Source organism: Bacillus rossius, chromosome 1, assembly GCF_032445375.1.
Source record: "Bacillus rossius redtenbacheri isolate Brsri chromosome 1, Brsri_v3, whole genome shotgun sequence".
NCBI lineage: Eukaryota > Metazoa > Arthropoda > Insecta > Phasmatodea > Bacillidae > Bacillus > Bacillus rossius.
This window is the reverse complement of record NC_086330.1, coordinates 79,213,206-79,226,752: the sequence shown is the minus strand read 5'-3', so window position 1 is coordinate 79,226,752 and position 13,547 is coordinate 79,213,206. Positions and strand designations below refer to the sequence as shown.

The 13,547-nt window shown below is 41.4% G+C and overlaps 1 protein-coding gene across 8 annotated transcripts in view; it reads left to right on the top strand.

Moving 5' to 3' along the window:
• LOC134538348 (guanine nucleotide-releasing factor 2) overlaps positions 1–13,547 on the top strand; it is a 147,085-nt gene that overhangs the window by 121,228 nt on the left and 12,310 nt on the right. For all 8 annotated transcript variants that reach the window (XM_063379628.1, XM_063379637.1, XM_063379644.1 and 5 more), the window contains exons 13-16: positions 1,370–1,549; positions 5,159–5,338; positions 5,930–6,208; positions 7,055–7,186. In XM_063379628.1, coding sequence (XP_063235698.1) covers positions 1,370–1,549; positions 5,159–5,338; positions 5,930–6,208; positions 7,055–7,186 — 771 coding nt within the window. The remainder of the gene's footprint in view (positions 1–1,369; positions 1,550–5,158; positions 5,339–5,929; positions 6,209–7,054; positions 7,187–13,547) is intronic.

Sequence of the window (13,547 nt, the reverse complement as noted above, 5' to 3'; positions counted from 1 at the left end):
CATGCCCATAAAGTACATTTTACGTTGCCCATTAAAAATAAATGGAAAAAAATACCTAAAACTAACACAATAAAAATACTTAAATAAACTAAAATTTTAAATTACCTCTCTCTTTTGAAAATTCTGTTATTTTCACATTAGTGTAGCCAACCTAACCAGGTCTTACAACTAAATTTTCCAGAGTAATAAACCCAATGTCTAAACTAAATAATAAAAATATTAGAAAATTAAATAAAATCAGTCTGTATTAAAAATAAACCATAGTAAAAGGTAACTTGAAAAATAACCTTCAATAATTTTAATGCAAAAAGGGAAATAAAATGTTCACCAAAACTGGCACATGCCACTGACACTAGGTCACATATTTATGTTTAAACAAGTAATAATAAAATAGCTAAAAAACTGGAAGTAATAATTTTAATTTATTATTTGCCTTCAACTGTGTCCTTAATCCATAAAACCAAACTTAAGCAAGAAAATCTAGGTAGAAACTTCTTGATATAAAATAATAATTTTTTCTTAAAGATGTTAGCCAAGCCATGTAGTCTATGATCCACCAAAATATAAGACTGTTGTTGTATCAAATGATTTAAATTTAATTGCACATCTGGCTTCACCTCTGGTTTTTATCTAATATAAAGGCATTTGATTATTTTGTGTCTGCACTCTCTTCCACGTTCCACTGTATCCTTGTAAACATTTTAAGAGGAAATCCAATAGTGTCAGTTGTGCTTTGAATCGTTCTTGTATTAGTTTTTATACTGTCACAAACATAAAATTTACATAGTAAGGTAGTACAGTGTTAAGACATTTGGGTCACTTCTAAAAACGTCCAGTTCAAATATGGCCCAGACATGCAGAGTTTGGTTTTCTATGGTTTGCCCAAAATTGTTCCAGGCATTTTCATCTTCATGTAGAACTGGTAAAAACACTCACTGTTTAGTATTCTGAACATTTAATTTATATTCTGTCTCTTACACATGTACAGTACATATGTTGAGAAAATATTGCTTATTCAGTAGTGGAAAAATAGCAGGATAGTTTGATTTGTGTTTGTGGTAGTTTATTTTGTTAGAGTTATGTCAATGTGTAACAAAACTAATAATATTTTTAAATTAATTCGATAATTTTTTATATCTTTTTAGCATGTAAAGTTTTGACAATTTGAAATGCATACAGGTTATGTTTTTTATAACTGTTTAATTTATATACAGGTCAAACATACACAAAAACTTTCTCAAATTTTTTCCCCCTGTCTTAAAGTAATGGACTACCCGCACCATGATGTAAATAACATAAATATTGTGTAACAGGAGTTATGTGAATGAATGTAGACTGTGCCGTGACGAAGGGTGTCTTTGTTTCGCAGGATCTCTGACCTGGATGAGACGGTCTTGCACACGCTAGTTGAGTTCGTGTATCAGCTGCTGTGCAGTGGAGATCTCACCATGGCAAAGGCCCTCAGAGTGAAGATAATCGAGAGGTTCACAATGAAGAGACTGTGCAACAACCCCAACACACTGCTCTCATCACTCAACGTTTACACAAGGTAGCCGCAAATGGGAATATGTATACAGTGAATCCTTACTAATACAATATCGGTTAATCCAAAATCCTCGTTATTACAAACCTTTTTAAATATCAGGCAATATGTGTTAATTCGTTCGTATATTACGAAATACTGGATTATGTGTAATTTGAAGTTCCATTGGGGCCCAAAACTAGTCTCGTGTATATTTTAGATCTTATAATACAAAGTGTGTTCTCTGTATTTATGTTTTATTCAATTATCATTTTCTTTAGGGACCATTTACATGTCATTAAATGCAATACAATACTTCCCCTCAAATTACACGCGAAAATTAATTTCTTCCTGCTGTTCACGTCTCGTTTACTACGTAAAGACCTGGTTTTTATTAATGTAAAACTTTCTCACACAGTACAATTTCCCATCAAATATAATCAAATGTTTTAATACCCCCATTTATTCCATGGGATTTATGATGTATGTTATTATTCCTGATGTTGAAGTTGCCCAAAATCTTTGTTTCTCGTAGAAATCTTTTTTTTAGTTGAAATCCATTATTCTTTAGGAAATTACTGTTTACTTATTTCATAACAGGAATACGAAGCTGTCCGGTGTGATAATTCTCTTTCAGGCATGATTTCAATTATTAGTTCCATCACCGTAGTGGAGCACTGGTTGACATCATGTTTGGTTAGGTTGATGCCTGTATAGTGTGTGTGCACTTAGTTGAGTATGGATTTTGATAGCTCGCCGATTGCATTCAGCGTGCGGACTCTGAGTGAACTAATTTAAAGGCCCACACTCTTTCGTGGTTAGTGTGTACTACGACGATAGTTATCGGTACACTATGTTAGTTCTGTGTCACATTTGGGTCACAGTTTTTGCTATATTGTTTTAAGTTTGTACAGAGTACATATTTTTGTTTCGTAATATTTATATACTAGCTGTAGTGGGTTAACTAAAATTGAGGTTAAATGCAAAAGAAGAGTACCTATTTGTTTGATGTATGAATTCTCATTTGAAAACTTTTTAAACACCTCAATTTTTTGTACATGCTTATTTAACCATATAATACAAATAAGTTGAATTAATTTAGTAAAAAAAATTAACCTTTTTGTGGTTTTTATGACATGTATTGTGGGCATGGCTTGAGTATTGATGGTGTATTAGTACACCTATTCTATTAAACATTAAATTTTTCTTTATGTAAAGTGAAAGTATATGTTGTAGAAAGAATACATACAGAAAATGAGGTACTTATGTATTAGAGGAGTTTGAGTTTTCCCTCAATTTACACTTCCTGCAATACTAGCACTGTAACAATCAAAGCCTTTTACCAGTTGTATGGCTTTGTCTAAGGTATGTTTGAAAAAATGAGAAGCAAACCAAATACATAGTTAACTTTTTTTTTAACCTATATCTTCTCAGTAATCTATTAGACATGTAATATGTTGTAGCAACATTATATTCAAAATTGTAAATAATTTTGTGTTGACTTTTATGTAGGCCAATCATGTTTTTACTTAAGAGAATGCTCTTATGCAGGTTTGCAGTACAAAGTACAATAAGAATGGACATATTGTCGCGGTTCGGGTTTCTTGAGGGTCGTTGCGGTGCTGATTGATGGGCGCCACCACGTGGAAGGGCACGTGGACCCGGCTGAGATCCGTCTCAGGGCGTGACGTCGCCCGTGTGAGGCAAGACTAGACCCTCTGTTACCTCCTGTAATACGCTCAGATCTGGCCCGCTCTCAGCGTTGGTCACACTTATGCTATACCAATTAACATTGGGCTCTCAATCCCACACTCCTGCTCACGAGGTATAAGTCGCCACGTGGTCGGGGAAAAAATAAAAGAAGACGTTTATACTTAAGGTGTTTAATGCGTGCGCGTACTCCCATACACGGCTTCACGAAGATACGTTTCCAAGACCCAAGGCACTTAATCGGATCATGGGAATAAGGCCCATGCACGTGGCCACACAAGTGATTACTTAAGAGTTAAGACGTGTTAAAAAAGTCTCGTTAAGAGTCAAAAAATGATTTTAATAAACAGTCCCTCGACCGAGGCAAGCCCCGGGGATAGCGTGAAAAAGATTTGAAATAATTAAGGAAAAACTGAGCTAATGTTCAGTGAACAAAGAGTGAAGTCCCTGGGTGCGGAAGGCAGTGTCTTACCTTGGTCGTTGGCGGCGGAGAAATGGCAGAGCGAACATGGCGCCTTCCCGCCTTGCCAAATTACCGTTATGCCCTTCCGATTAAGTGCCTTGCAATCTTACATAAGGAAATACAAAAACACTTCTAAAATTAAGGCACGCTCTCCCACGGCTCTACTATTATTTTACATACAGTTATTAGTTTCTTATATTTAAATGTATGCTGACTTTTTTTACGTTCGGGTCCGCTCAGGTCCACCCAGCAACGTCTTTATCTTACACGCCCGTCAGTGACAACACAAATAAATGTGGAAAAAATAAAAAGCTTTACAATATAATTGTTACAAATTTAGGGGAACGTCGCACTGCCGCTACAGCGCCCTCTTGAGGTAGTTTGTGGCGCGCTATTTAAACACACGACTACGTACTCGTGACAGTGCGACTGCCAGTGCGGGAAGCGGGACGGGGGGCGAGGGGAAAGGTGTCTGAGGCTGACCAGGCTTCTGGGGGCAGGCCCGGTTGACGTCAATATATTTCTTTTGTTTTGACATTATGTACAAATTATGTATGTGCAACATGGGGAAGAATGGTTATTAGAAACCTCGTTATTACAAAGTGGGTAAATTTCTGTCACCTCAGGTTTGTATTAATGCGGTTTCACTGTACTTTCATTCAGTTAAATTGCTAGCTTAAATTTTTTAACTTATGGTATATGTAGTTGAGTATCAGGAGAATACATGAAAAATTAATTAAATCTCAGATTTAGGTATTAATGTTGTGTAAGAAAAAATCTTACTACTTCTACATAAAATCATGTTTTTAAAAGTTGTAGGGAAATTTTCTTAAAAAAAATTGGATGTATGTGTTTAAGTCTGTTAGCGTTTGAATGCTATAGTGTACTCAAACATACTTGGCATCTTGCAAACTTATCATTCAAAAAAAAATTTTTAATTTTTTTTTTTAGCTTTGATTTTTAATCCCCAATTGATGATTGTCTGCTCATTTTCAATGAATGTTATTTATCATTAAGAGTTATTATTTTTATTTAACTATAACTCTTTTATAAAGTTGTATTTTTTTTGTATTATGAACATTAAATTCTTTTTTAAGAATTTATCCGGACAAAAAAATTAAGTATAAATATTTTAGATTTCAAGCATTTAAAATTCATTTTTCAATTTTATTTTGAGGCACCGATTTAAAAATGTTTTTCATTGACATTTTTCTGATTCTTTTTTTTTTATGTAAATATGTTTTCATTTAGACTGTTCTTGTATGAAAGGTAAATAGTGAGAGGTATTCATACGTAGAAAGTATTAACTTTAAGTGGTATCTAAACTTATCGTGAGTGGAGAAAACAGATTAAATTTTTTTTATGAATTCATAATTTTTATATATTTTACAGACATAATATCTATCTACTTTCCTTCCACCTGGTGAGTAACATTATTATTTAGTAGAATGCCCAACTTTCAGGCAGTCTTCACTGCTGGACTTCAAGTCAGAGCAAATCGCTGAGCAGATGACGCTGCTAGACGCCAACCTGTTCATGAAGATAGAGATCCCAGAGGTGTTGATCTGGGCTCAGGAGCAGAATGAGGAGAGGAGTCCCAATCTCACCAGGTTCACCGAGCACTTCAACAAAATGTCTTATTGGTAAGCACTTTCACTGCTCGTGTGACCATACTTGTCTGTAACTGTCATGCACTGACAGCTAAGTACTTCATAGCAGCTTGTGATGTTACAAATGCTGCCAGAATAGACTGATTCACATACCATTCTGTTGCTGGTGCAAAATGTGGCAAATATGTTAGTTTTAGCGAGTCAAGGATATAGAGCTTGAATTTTGTGGAATTTTTTTTAAAAGGATGTTATAGTTAAACCATTTTCATAAGTTCACCTATCTAATTGGTTACTTGTTTTCAAGTAATTAATTTAAACCATTGACTCTGATTTACTGAAATTTGATTACCTAATGAAGTCCAGACTCTTTTTTTCACCAATATTATGCACAAGTAAGTATTTTAATGCTTCTGTGATTTTTAAACATAATGTATACAAAAATTCCTTATTGATTACTAGCATGCTTGTTTACTCTTCTTATAGTGTATTATCAATTTGGTGCATTATTCATCTTGTGTAACATTCCTGTTTTACCCATGGGCCTCTTTGCTTCATGAGATAGTGGCGATTGCTGTGTGTTTCTGGCACGCTGTGCTGGGAGAGTGTCATCTTGTCAAACCGCAGGGCGAGGTCGCGAATCCTGGAGCAGGGCGAGGCGAAGGACCGCGAGCGTTACGTTGTCAAGTTCATCAAGATCATGAAGCACCTGCGCAAGATCAACAACTTCAACTCGTACCTGGCGCTGCTGTCAGCGCTCGACTCTGCCCCGATCCGTCGGCTCGAGTGGCAGAAGCAGATCACAGAAGGGCTGAAGGAGTACTGCGCGCTCATCGACAGCTCATCTAGCTTCCGCGCGTACCGGCAGGCGCTGGCCGAAACACAGCCACCGTGCATCCCGTACATGTGAGTGCAGATTGCCGTACAATGTGTGCCGACTGCAGTATAGGATGTGTGGAACATGAGTGCCAATTAATGTACAACTGTCCAGGATATGTATAGGTTGTCTGGGAAAGAAACAGTGTGTCCAGGACATTAATAGGTTTTCTAGAATATGTACAGTTGTCCAGGACATGTATAGTTGTCCTGGACTTGTACAGTCATCCAGGACATCTAAAGGGTGTCCATAACATATTCAGAATCTCCAGGGCATGTACAGTTAGTTCAGGAAATGGTTGCTGACTGCTTTAGAGGCTGTGTGGAACATGAATGTCAACCACTGATAACTGTGGCAAAGATACGCGCAAGTTGTCTAGAACGTATAAAGTTGTCTGGGACATGTACAGGATGTCCAGAAGATATACAGTATGTACAGGACATGTATAATTGTCCTGGTCTTGTACAGTCGTCTGGAACATCTTCAGGAGGTCCATGACATATATGGGATATCCAAGATGTGTACAGTTTGTCCAGAACACGAGTGCCATCTGATGTGCAGGTTGTCCTGTGGTGTAAGTTTGCATGGGTGGCGTAGAATGTGAAATGATTTATGTGTGCTAATGAATATGCAATGGTATTGACTTCTTGGTTGGTAGAATTATCCAAATGTCCTGTGGCTGTGATTGCTGAGACAAGAGTAAACAGTTTGATATCACGGTTTGAAACTTATGTTGGCTGTGAGGTCCTGATTTGTGAAGCCAACTGAGCACGGTTGTGTGTTATAAACCATACCTGCTCTGTTGACAACTGTACAGCTCTGATAAGAGGTTGTTGCATTGTCTTTGCCGTGCTAAATGCAGTTGTATTTTACAGAGGCCTGGTGCTGCAGGACTTAACTTTTGTGCACATCGGAAACAGCGACCTGATACCAGATGGGTCCATAAATTTTTCCAAGAGATGGCAGCAGTTCAACATAGTGGAGAACATGAAACGTTTCAAAAAGGGGTACGAGATAGTTTTTAAAATATTTTACAGATTAAAACCTAAACAGGTACGGTGCTGTGTTCACCTGAAAAATAGGTATGTACGTATTATGGAATGGCTACTTGAATTAAGTTTTCGGTATTGGTTTGGAGTACTTAAATCCTTGAAAATAAACCGGGTTTTCTAGGTGTGTGATAACATAAGATTGGAATGAAAATATCTTATAGTTATAGGTAATATGTGTAATGGCCATCGTGCAGTAAATTTCTAAGTTTACCACACACTGTTGGGTGTTGTTACCTTAATCAGAATCACGCATGTAAGGAGCTGAATTGAGCCATGGTGGTGGGGGTACCCTCAAAATACACCGGCGCTGGAGCTCCGATCACTTGTGTGCAAAGGCACACGTCCTTGTGTTTGCCAGTTATTGCTGGCTCTTTGGAGGGCTTTGTTGGAATGTGTGTAGTTTTGAAAGGTTTCAAAACATCAAACATCAGTGTTATAATATGTCATTAAAAAAGTAAAATAAAATACAATTGTTCTACATAGTAGCATAATCAAATTCTAGGAATTCAATATTCAGCGTGTTTGGTCATACGAAAAAATGGACTGTATTACACCGATGACCAACATCACATGTACGGCAAAACAGATTGGTACCGAGTGTACCCGAAACGACGTCTTACCGGCCAGACTCCATGATGACGACTGGTTACATCCGCCTGCCGCCAGGGACACCAACTGTAGAAACTTGGTAGCCGGATGTGTTGCCAACTCACACAGTGAATGCAGTGAGGGCGGGAGATTTAAAACACAGGAAATGTCCTCGTCTACGCACTAGTGTGAATCAATAGCTAGGAAGTCTTAAGTATAGTTTTCTTGCAGAGCACCATACCGCACTGAACCATAAAAGTCACACACTGAATTTCATTAATTACATATATACACGATCAAACATTTCCGCCCACCTTGAAATAATCCATTTCAACACATGTATGGGAGTGGGCACAATTTTACCAATGCACGCTTGATTGGCCCGCTAGACGTGCGCACAGTAGCGACTCTCACCACTCCGTCCCTTCCAGGGTGCAGTTCCGTGACACGCCCCAGACGCCACTGAAGGGGTGGGAGTCTTTCTTCTTTAAGCAGTACGAGCTGGTCGAGAGCAGGACCATTTCCCGGCTCATGCCACTTCTGACGTTGCTGCAGGGTATGGAGGTAGTCACGATGCCAACGATGCCACAAGTCCTGCTGGAGACGCTCGACTAGTTGCCATCTCTGTAGACGATTAAGTGGAACATCTCTCAGATCAGGTTCAGGTAAGGCAACTAAAGGCTCCAAAGTAAGAAAATGGCCAGGGGTTAGCGCATTAAGGTCGTTAGGATCGCTACTCACAGGGCACAATGGTCTTGAATTGAGGGTGGCTTCGATCTGTACTAAGACAGTGTACATCTCTTCAAAAGTCAGTACCTGTTCCCCAATCACTCGTCGTAAATGTGTCTTGAAGGATTTAACTCCAGCCTCCCAGAGACCTCCAAAGTGAGGAGCCGCAGGGGGATTGAAGTGCCAGCGAACACCGAACTGGGACATAGAGTTTGCAACGGTTTGTTGGTGTGCAGCAGAAGACAACAGTTCGGCCAATTCTTTCAGATGATTATTAGCACCGACAAAATTGGTACCACAGTCAGAGTAAATGTCTGAGGATCTACCTCGCCTGGCTATGAACCTGCGATATGCTGCCAGGAAGACATCAGTGGAAAGATCTGAGGCCAACTCTATATGCACCGCCTTTGTTGCACAACATACGAATATACAAAGAAAAGCCTTAACCACAGGTGCCCGCCGGACTTTAGCCGCTTTGATCAAAACGGGACCAGCATAATCCACCCCGGTATGAGCGAATGGCTTGACTTGTTGTACCCTCATAGCAGGAAGATTACCCATAGGGGGTTGCCAAGTTGCCGGTCTCTGTCTGAAGCAACGGAAACAGTGGCGCAGGCGACGAGTGATGGCATCCTTGTCTCCGAGAATCCAAAATTGTTCCCTGAGGATGCCTCTAAGCGTCTGCACACCAGGATGGTTATTCTTTTCGTGGTAGTGGGTAATAAGGAGGTCAGTCAACGCACTAGACTTGGGCAACAACACAGGATGCTTTTGCTCAAAGGGAAGCTTTGACTCAGACAGCCGGCCGCCCACCCTTATCAGCCCATGCTCATCAAGGAAGGGGGCCAACTTTCGAAGCTGAGGACTAGGGCGACGCTGTTTCTTGAGAGCCATGATATCATTACTAAAGAAACTTGCCTGAACAAACAATAACCAAAATTCCAATGCCTTGTTCATGTCCTTTGGGGTAAACTCATCAACGATCCGGCTCTGTCTGGAGGTGCGACAGTTGAATACGAAACGAAAGATGAATGAAGTGATTCTCAACAGCTTGATCAACCGACTGACACGGAGCAGCAAATAAGAAATTGACAGACCTGAAGCAACAGTAGTGAAGGTCACAGACTTCTGTTCCAGCAGGACTGGATCCACTTCAGTAGCACCTGGAGAGCTTGAAGGCCAGTGGTGAACAGACTCTTTCAGCCACACCGGGCCTGTCCACCACAAGTGATGTTCCAGAAGCTGCGCTGGTAGTAGACCTCGTGAAGCACAGTCTGCTGGATTTTCCGCTGACGGTACATGCCTCCACCAGGCAGCATCAGTGAGGTTCTGAAGTTCGCTCACTCGATTCGCTACAAAAGTTTTCAAATTGTGAGGAGATGACCTTACCCATGCCAACACTACCTGCGAATCAGTCCAGGCTGTCACCGAGGACACAGTGATGTTTTCTGTATAACTCTGAGTGATATGGCTGAGTAACCGGGCAAGGAGTAGGGCACCACACAGTTCCAATCTTGGGAGTGACTGAACCTTTAGAGGTGCTACCTTTGACTTCGCCATCAACAGATGGATCTTAACTTCATCAGGGCCAAGAACACGCAGGTAGACGACTGCTGCGTAGCCAAGCTCAGAGCTGTCTGAAAAACCATGCAACTCGTAACGGCAACAGTTTGACCCTCTTATACATCTGGGAATCATTATGGATGACAACAGGGGTAGATCCTTGTGAAATAGGTTCCAGCGATGTGCCAGATCTTCAGGAAGATCACTATCCCAGTCAACAGTTTTCAACCACAGGACTTGCAGCAGATGCTTAGCTACCATTAACAGCGGACTAAGCCAGCCAAGAGGATCAAAGATTTTTGCAACTGTAGACAATATGGTGCGTTTGGTGGCACGAATGGAGCTACTCTTAATCTTGTACACAAACATGTCAGAGACTGGGTTCCACTGAAGCCCTAACACCTTTACAGCCAACTGACTATCCGGGTCAAGACAAAACAACTGTGGCACTTCCAAATCTTCAGCTGGCAACCAGTCAAGTAAAGCTGGGTGATTACTCAAAAACTTTCGCAGTCTGAACCCACCTCGTTCAAGGCATGAAATCAATTCGCGCTGGATTTCCAATGCAGAGCTGACAGACTGTGAGCCTGTCACGATGTCATCAACATAGATGTCTGCCTGCAAAACTTTAGACGCCAAAGGAAATGCCACAGATTCATCACAAGCTAGTTGTTTCAACGTGCGAAGGGCCAAGTAAGGAGCTGCAGACACACCAAACGTTACTGTCTTCAGCCAATAATCTTCAATAGGGTCTGTGTCAGCAAATCTCCACACAATACGCTGGTACTCTTGATGCTCAATACAAACACCGATTTGGCGGTACATCTGTTTTATGTCTGCTGTAAAGGCAACCATGTGCAGTCGGAAGTTGGACAAAATTTCAACAATATCACGTTGCAACTTTGGGCCAGTCAGCAAGTTGTCGTTCAGGGATAATCCATTGGACGTTTTTGCAGACGCATCAAAGACTACACGTAATTTGGTTGTTGAGCTCTCTGGTTTTACGACAGAGTGATGCGGTATGTAGTATGCCTGTTTCGAATGCACCTGTTCGGGGGGAATCTTTTCCATATGCCCAGCTGTCAGATAATCCGTCATGAACTCAAAATACATGCTCCGCAGTTGAGGGTCTCCTCTGAGACGTCTTTCGAGCCCAATCAAACGACGAACCGCTTGAGAACGAGAGGTACCTAATTCCGGCTGCGAGGCACGAAATGGCAGACACACAGTATAACGACCCTCGCCATTCCGGGTATGGCTGTCAACGAATGTCCTTTCACAGATGTCATCATCAGGAGAACAATGCCTTGTGGCCGGAAATTCTTCCAACTCCCAGAATCTTCTCATGGTGTCCTCTAACGGAGGGAATAATGTGAAAAGTGAAACACAAAATGACTTAGAGCACTGAGGTGGCTCAGAGGGCACCCTTCCCATTAAAACCCAACCGAATACAGAGTCAAGAGCCATAGGTGGGCCACTGAGCTTGCCTCCAGTGAGCAGTTGGGGAAAAAGGTCAGCGCCGATGAGCAAATCGACAGGGCCAGGTGTGTCAAACGTAGGATCTGCAAGTTTCAGGTTAGACACTGCCCTGCTAACTTCAGGTGACAACTTTACACAAGGCAGATCCGCAGTTATCCGAGGCAAGACGAAGACATCCAAGGCATATTGAGGCCCAACCCCACCAACAGGAGCAATAACAATGGAGGCAAAGGCTCGAGCGATATTGACAGGTGTGCTTGACAAGCCAGTGACTGGGAGGTGCGCCTTAATACGAGGTAAACGTAGCCTCTGCATGCACTTCTCTGAAATGAAACTAGCTTGGCTAGCGGAATCCAACAGGGCCCTAACTGTACATGCATTCCCTGCAGAGTCCAAAACCGCAACTTGAACTGTTGATAGCAGAATGGTGTGTTCTGAGTTAGTAACTGCTGACATAACTGTTGGAAGAGTAGACACACACTGATCTGGTGATGAGGTGGCCGACACGTCATTTTTGTCAGAACAAGTCTTCTGTACAAAGTGTAACAGGGTATGATGTTTCTTACCACAAGTGCGACATGATGTAGATGGGCAGTTTTTTGACTGGTGAGACTTTCCTAGACAGTTCAAACACAATCTATGTTTCTTTACTATTTCAAAGCGATCACTGGGAGTCATACATCCGAACTCAGGACACTGGTGCAAGGTATGTGATGAGTTGCACAAACAACACTGTGATATATATGAATTGACAACAAAGCTGGATGAATTATGATTCTTAGGCATAGAAGAGGACTGCGGCCTTTGGTTCAGTAACTGTGGCCGCACAGGCTTGGAGCGAGACGAACCAACCAACTCCTGGGCCCTACAGTGTTTTTCAAGGAATGCTTCAAAATTTTCAAGTTTAGGAAACTCATGGCTCAAACTAAGTTCCCACTCTCCTTGCAACTTGGGATCCAACCGCCTTGACAGTATCGGTAAAAGGATCATGTCCCAATGCTCCACTGGAGCTCCCAGTGCCTTCAAAGCAGCAAGGTTTTCTGAGATGACATTAAGTAGCTGGCGAAGTGACTTGGGGGTTTCGACAGATGCTGAAGGTGCATTAAACAGGGCCTCTACATGAGCGGACACAATCAACCTTTTGTTATCATATCTCTTTACAAGCAAGTCCCATGCAACTTCGAAGTTTGCTTCTGACAATTCTAAAGGCTGAATTATGCCAAGAGGTTCACCAGAGACAGCACCCTTTAAATATGCCAACCTTTCAACAGAGGACAACCGAGAGTTCTCCGTGACAAGTGTCGTAAATAAATTTGCAAAATTAGGCCACTTCTGGGGAGTACCATCAAAATGAGGAAGATGAATCTTCGGCAAAGCAACATTCAACTTACGGCCATTTGAAGTCTCGCTAGCGGAGGTCTCCAGCAGGTCTGGTTTACTGTCCACAGCGTCTACAGCGGCCATCACACTGTAGTATTGCTCTTCAAACGTCATCATACGCTGCAGGTGCAGTTCTGCATTATAATCCTCGAGGTCAGCCGATGCTGCTTCCACTGTGATGTAGTCTGCATCATACGACGTTTTCACGGCAGGCAAATCCCGGACGGTAGCTAACAATAACTTCACCTTTGAAACATCACTTGCCGCGGCAATTGAGAGATCGCTTGCATGTTTCATACGACCTTCTGCGAGACGTAACCGCAATGCTGCCGCCTGAGCACCAGCCATAATTGAGGTTAAGTACAGTAAACCAATCCACGAGGCAATAAATCGGCGAAAATCTACTAGGCAATGTTTAACAAGATGTCCGCGAATGCGAACAACATTTCGAAAACACGTGCTCACTCGCGCACTTTGTTAGGTTAATTCATTCACGAGACACGCACCGGCAAATTATTAGCCTCACTAACACAGCATAACAGAGAATCTGAACGGTAGACGGCGTGGAATACCAAAC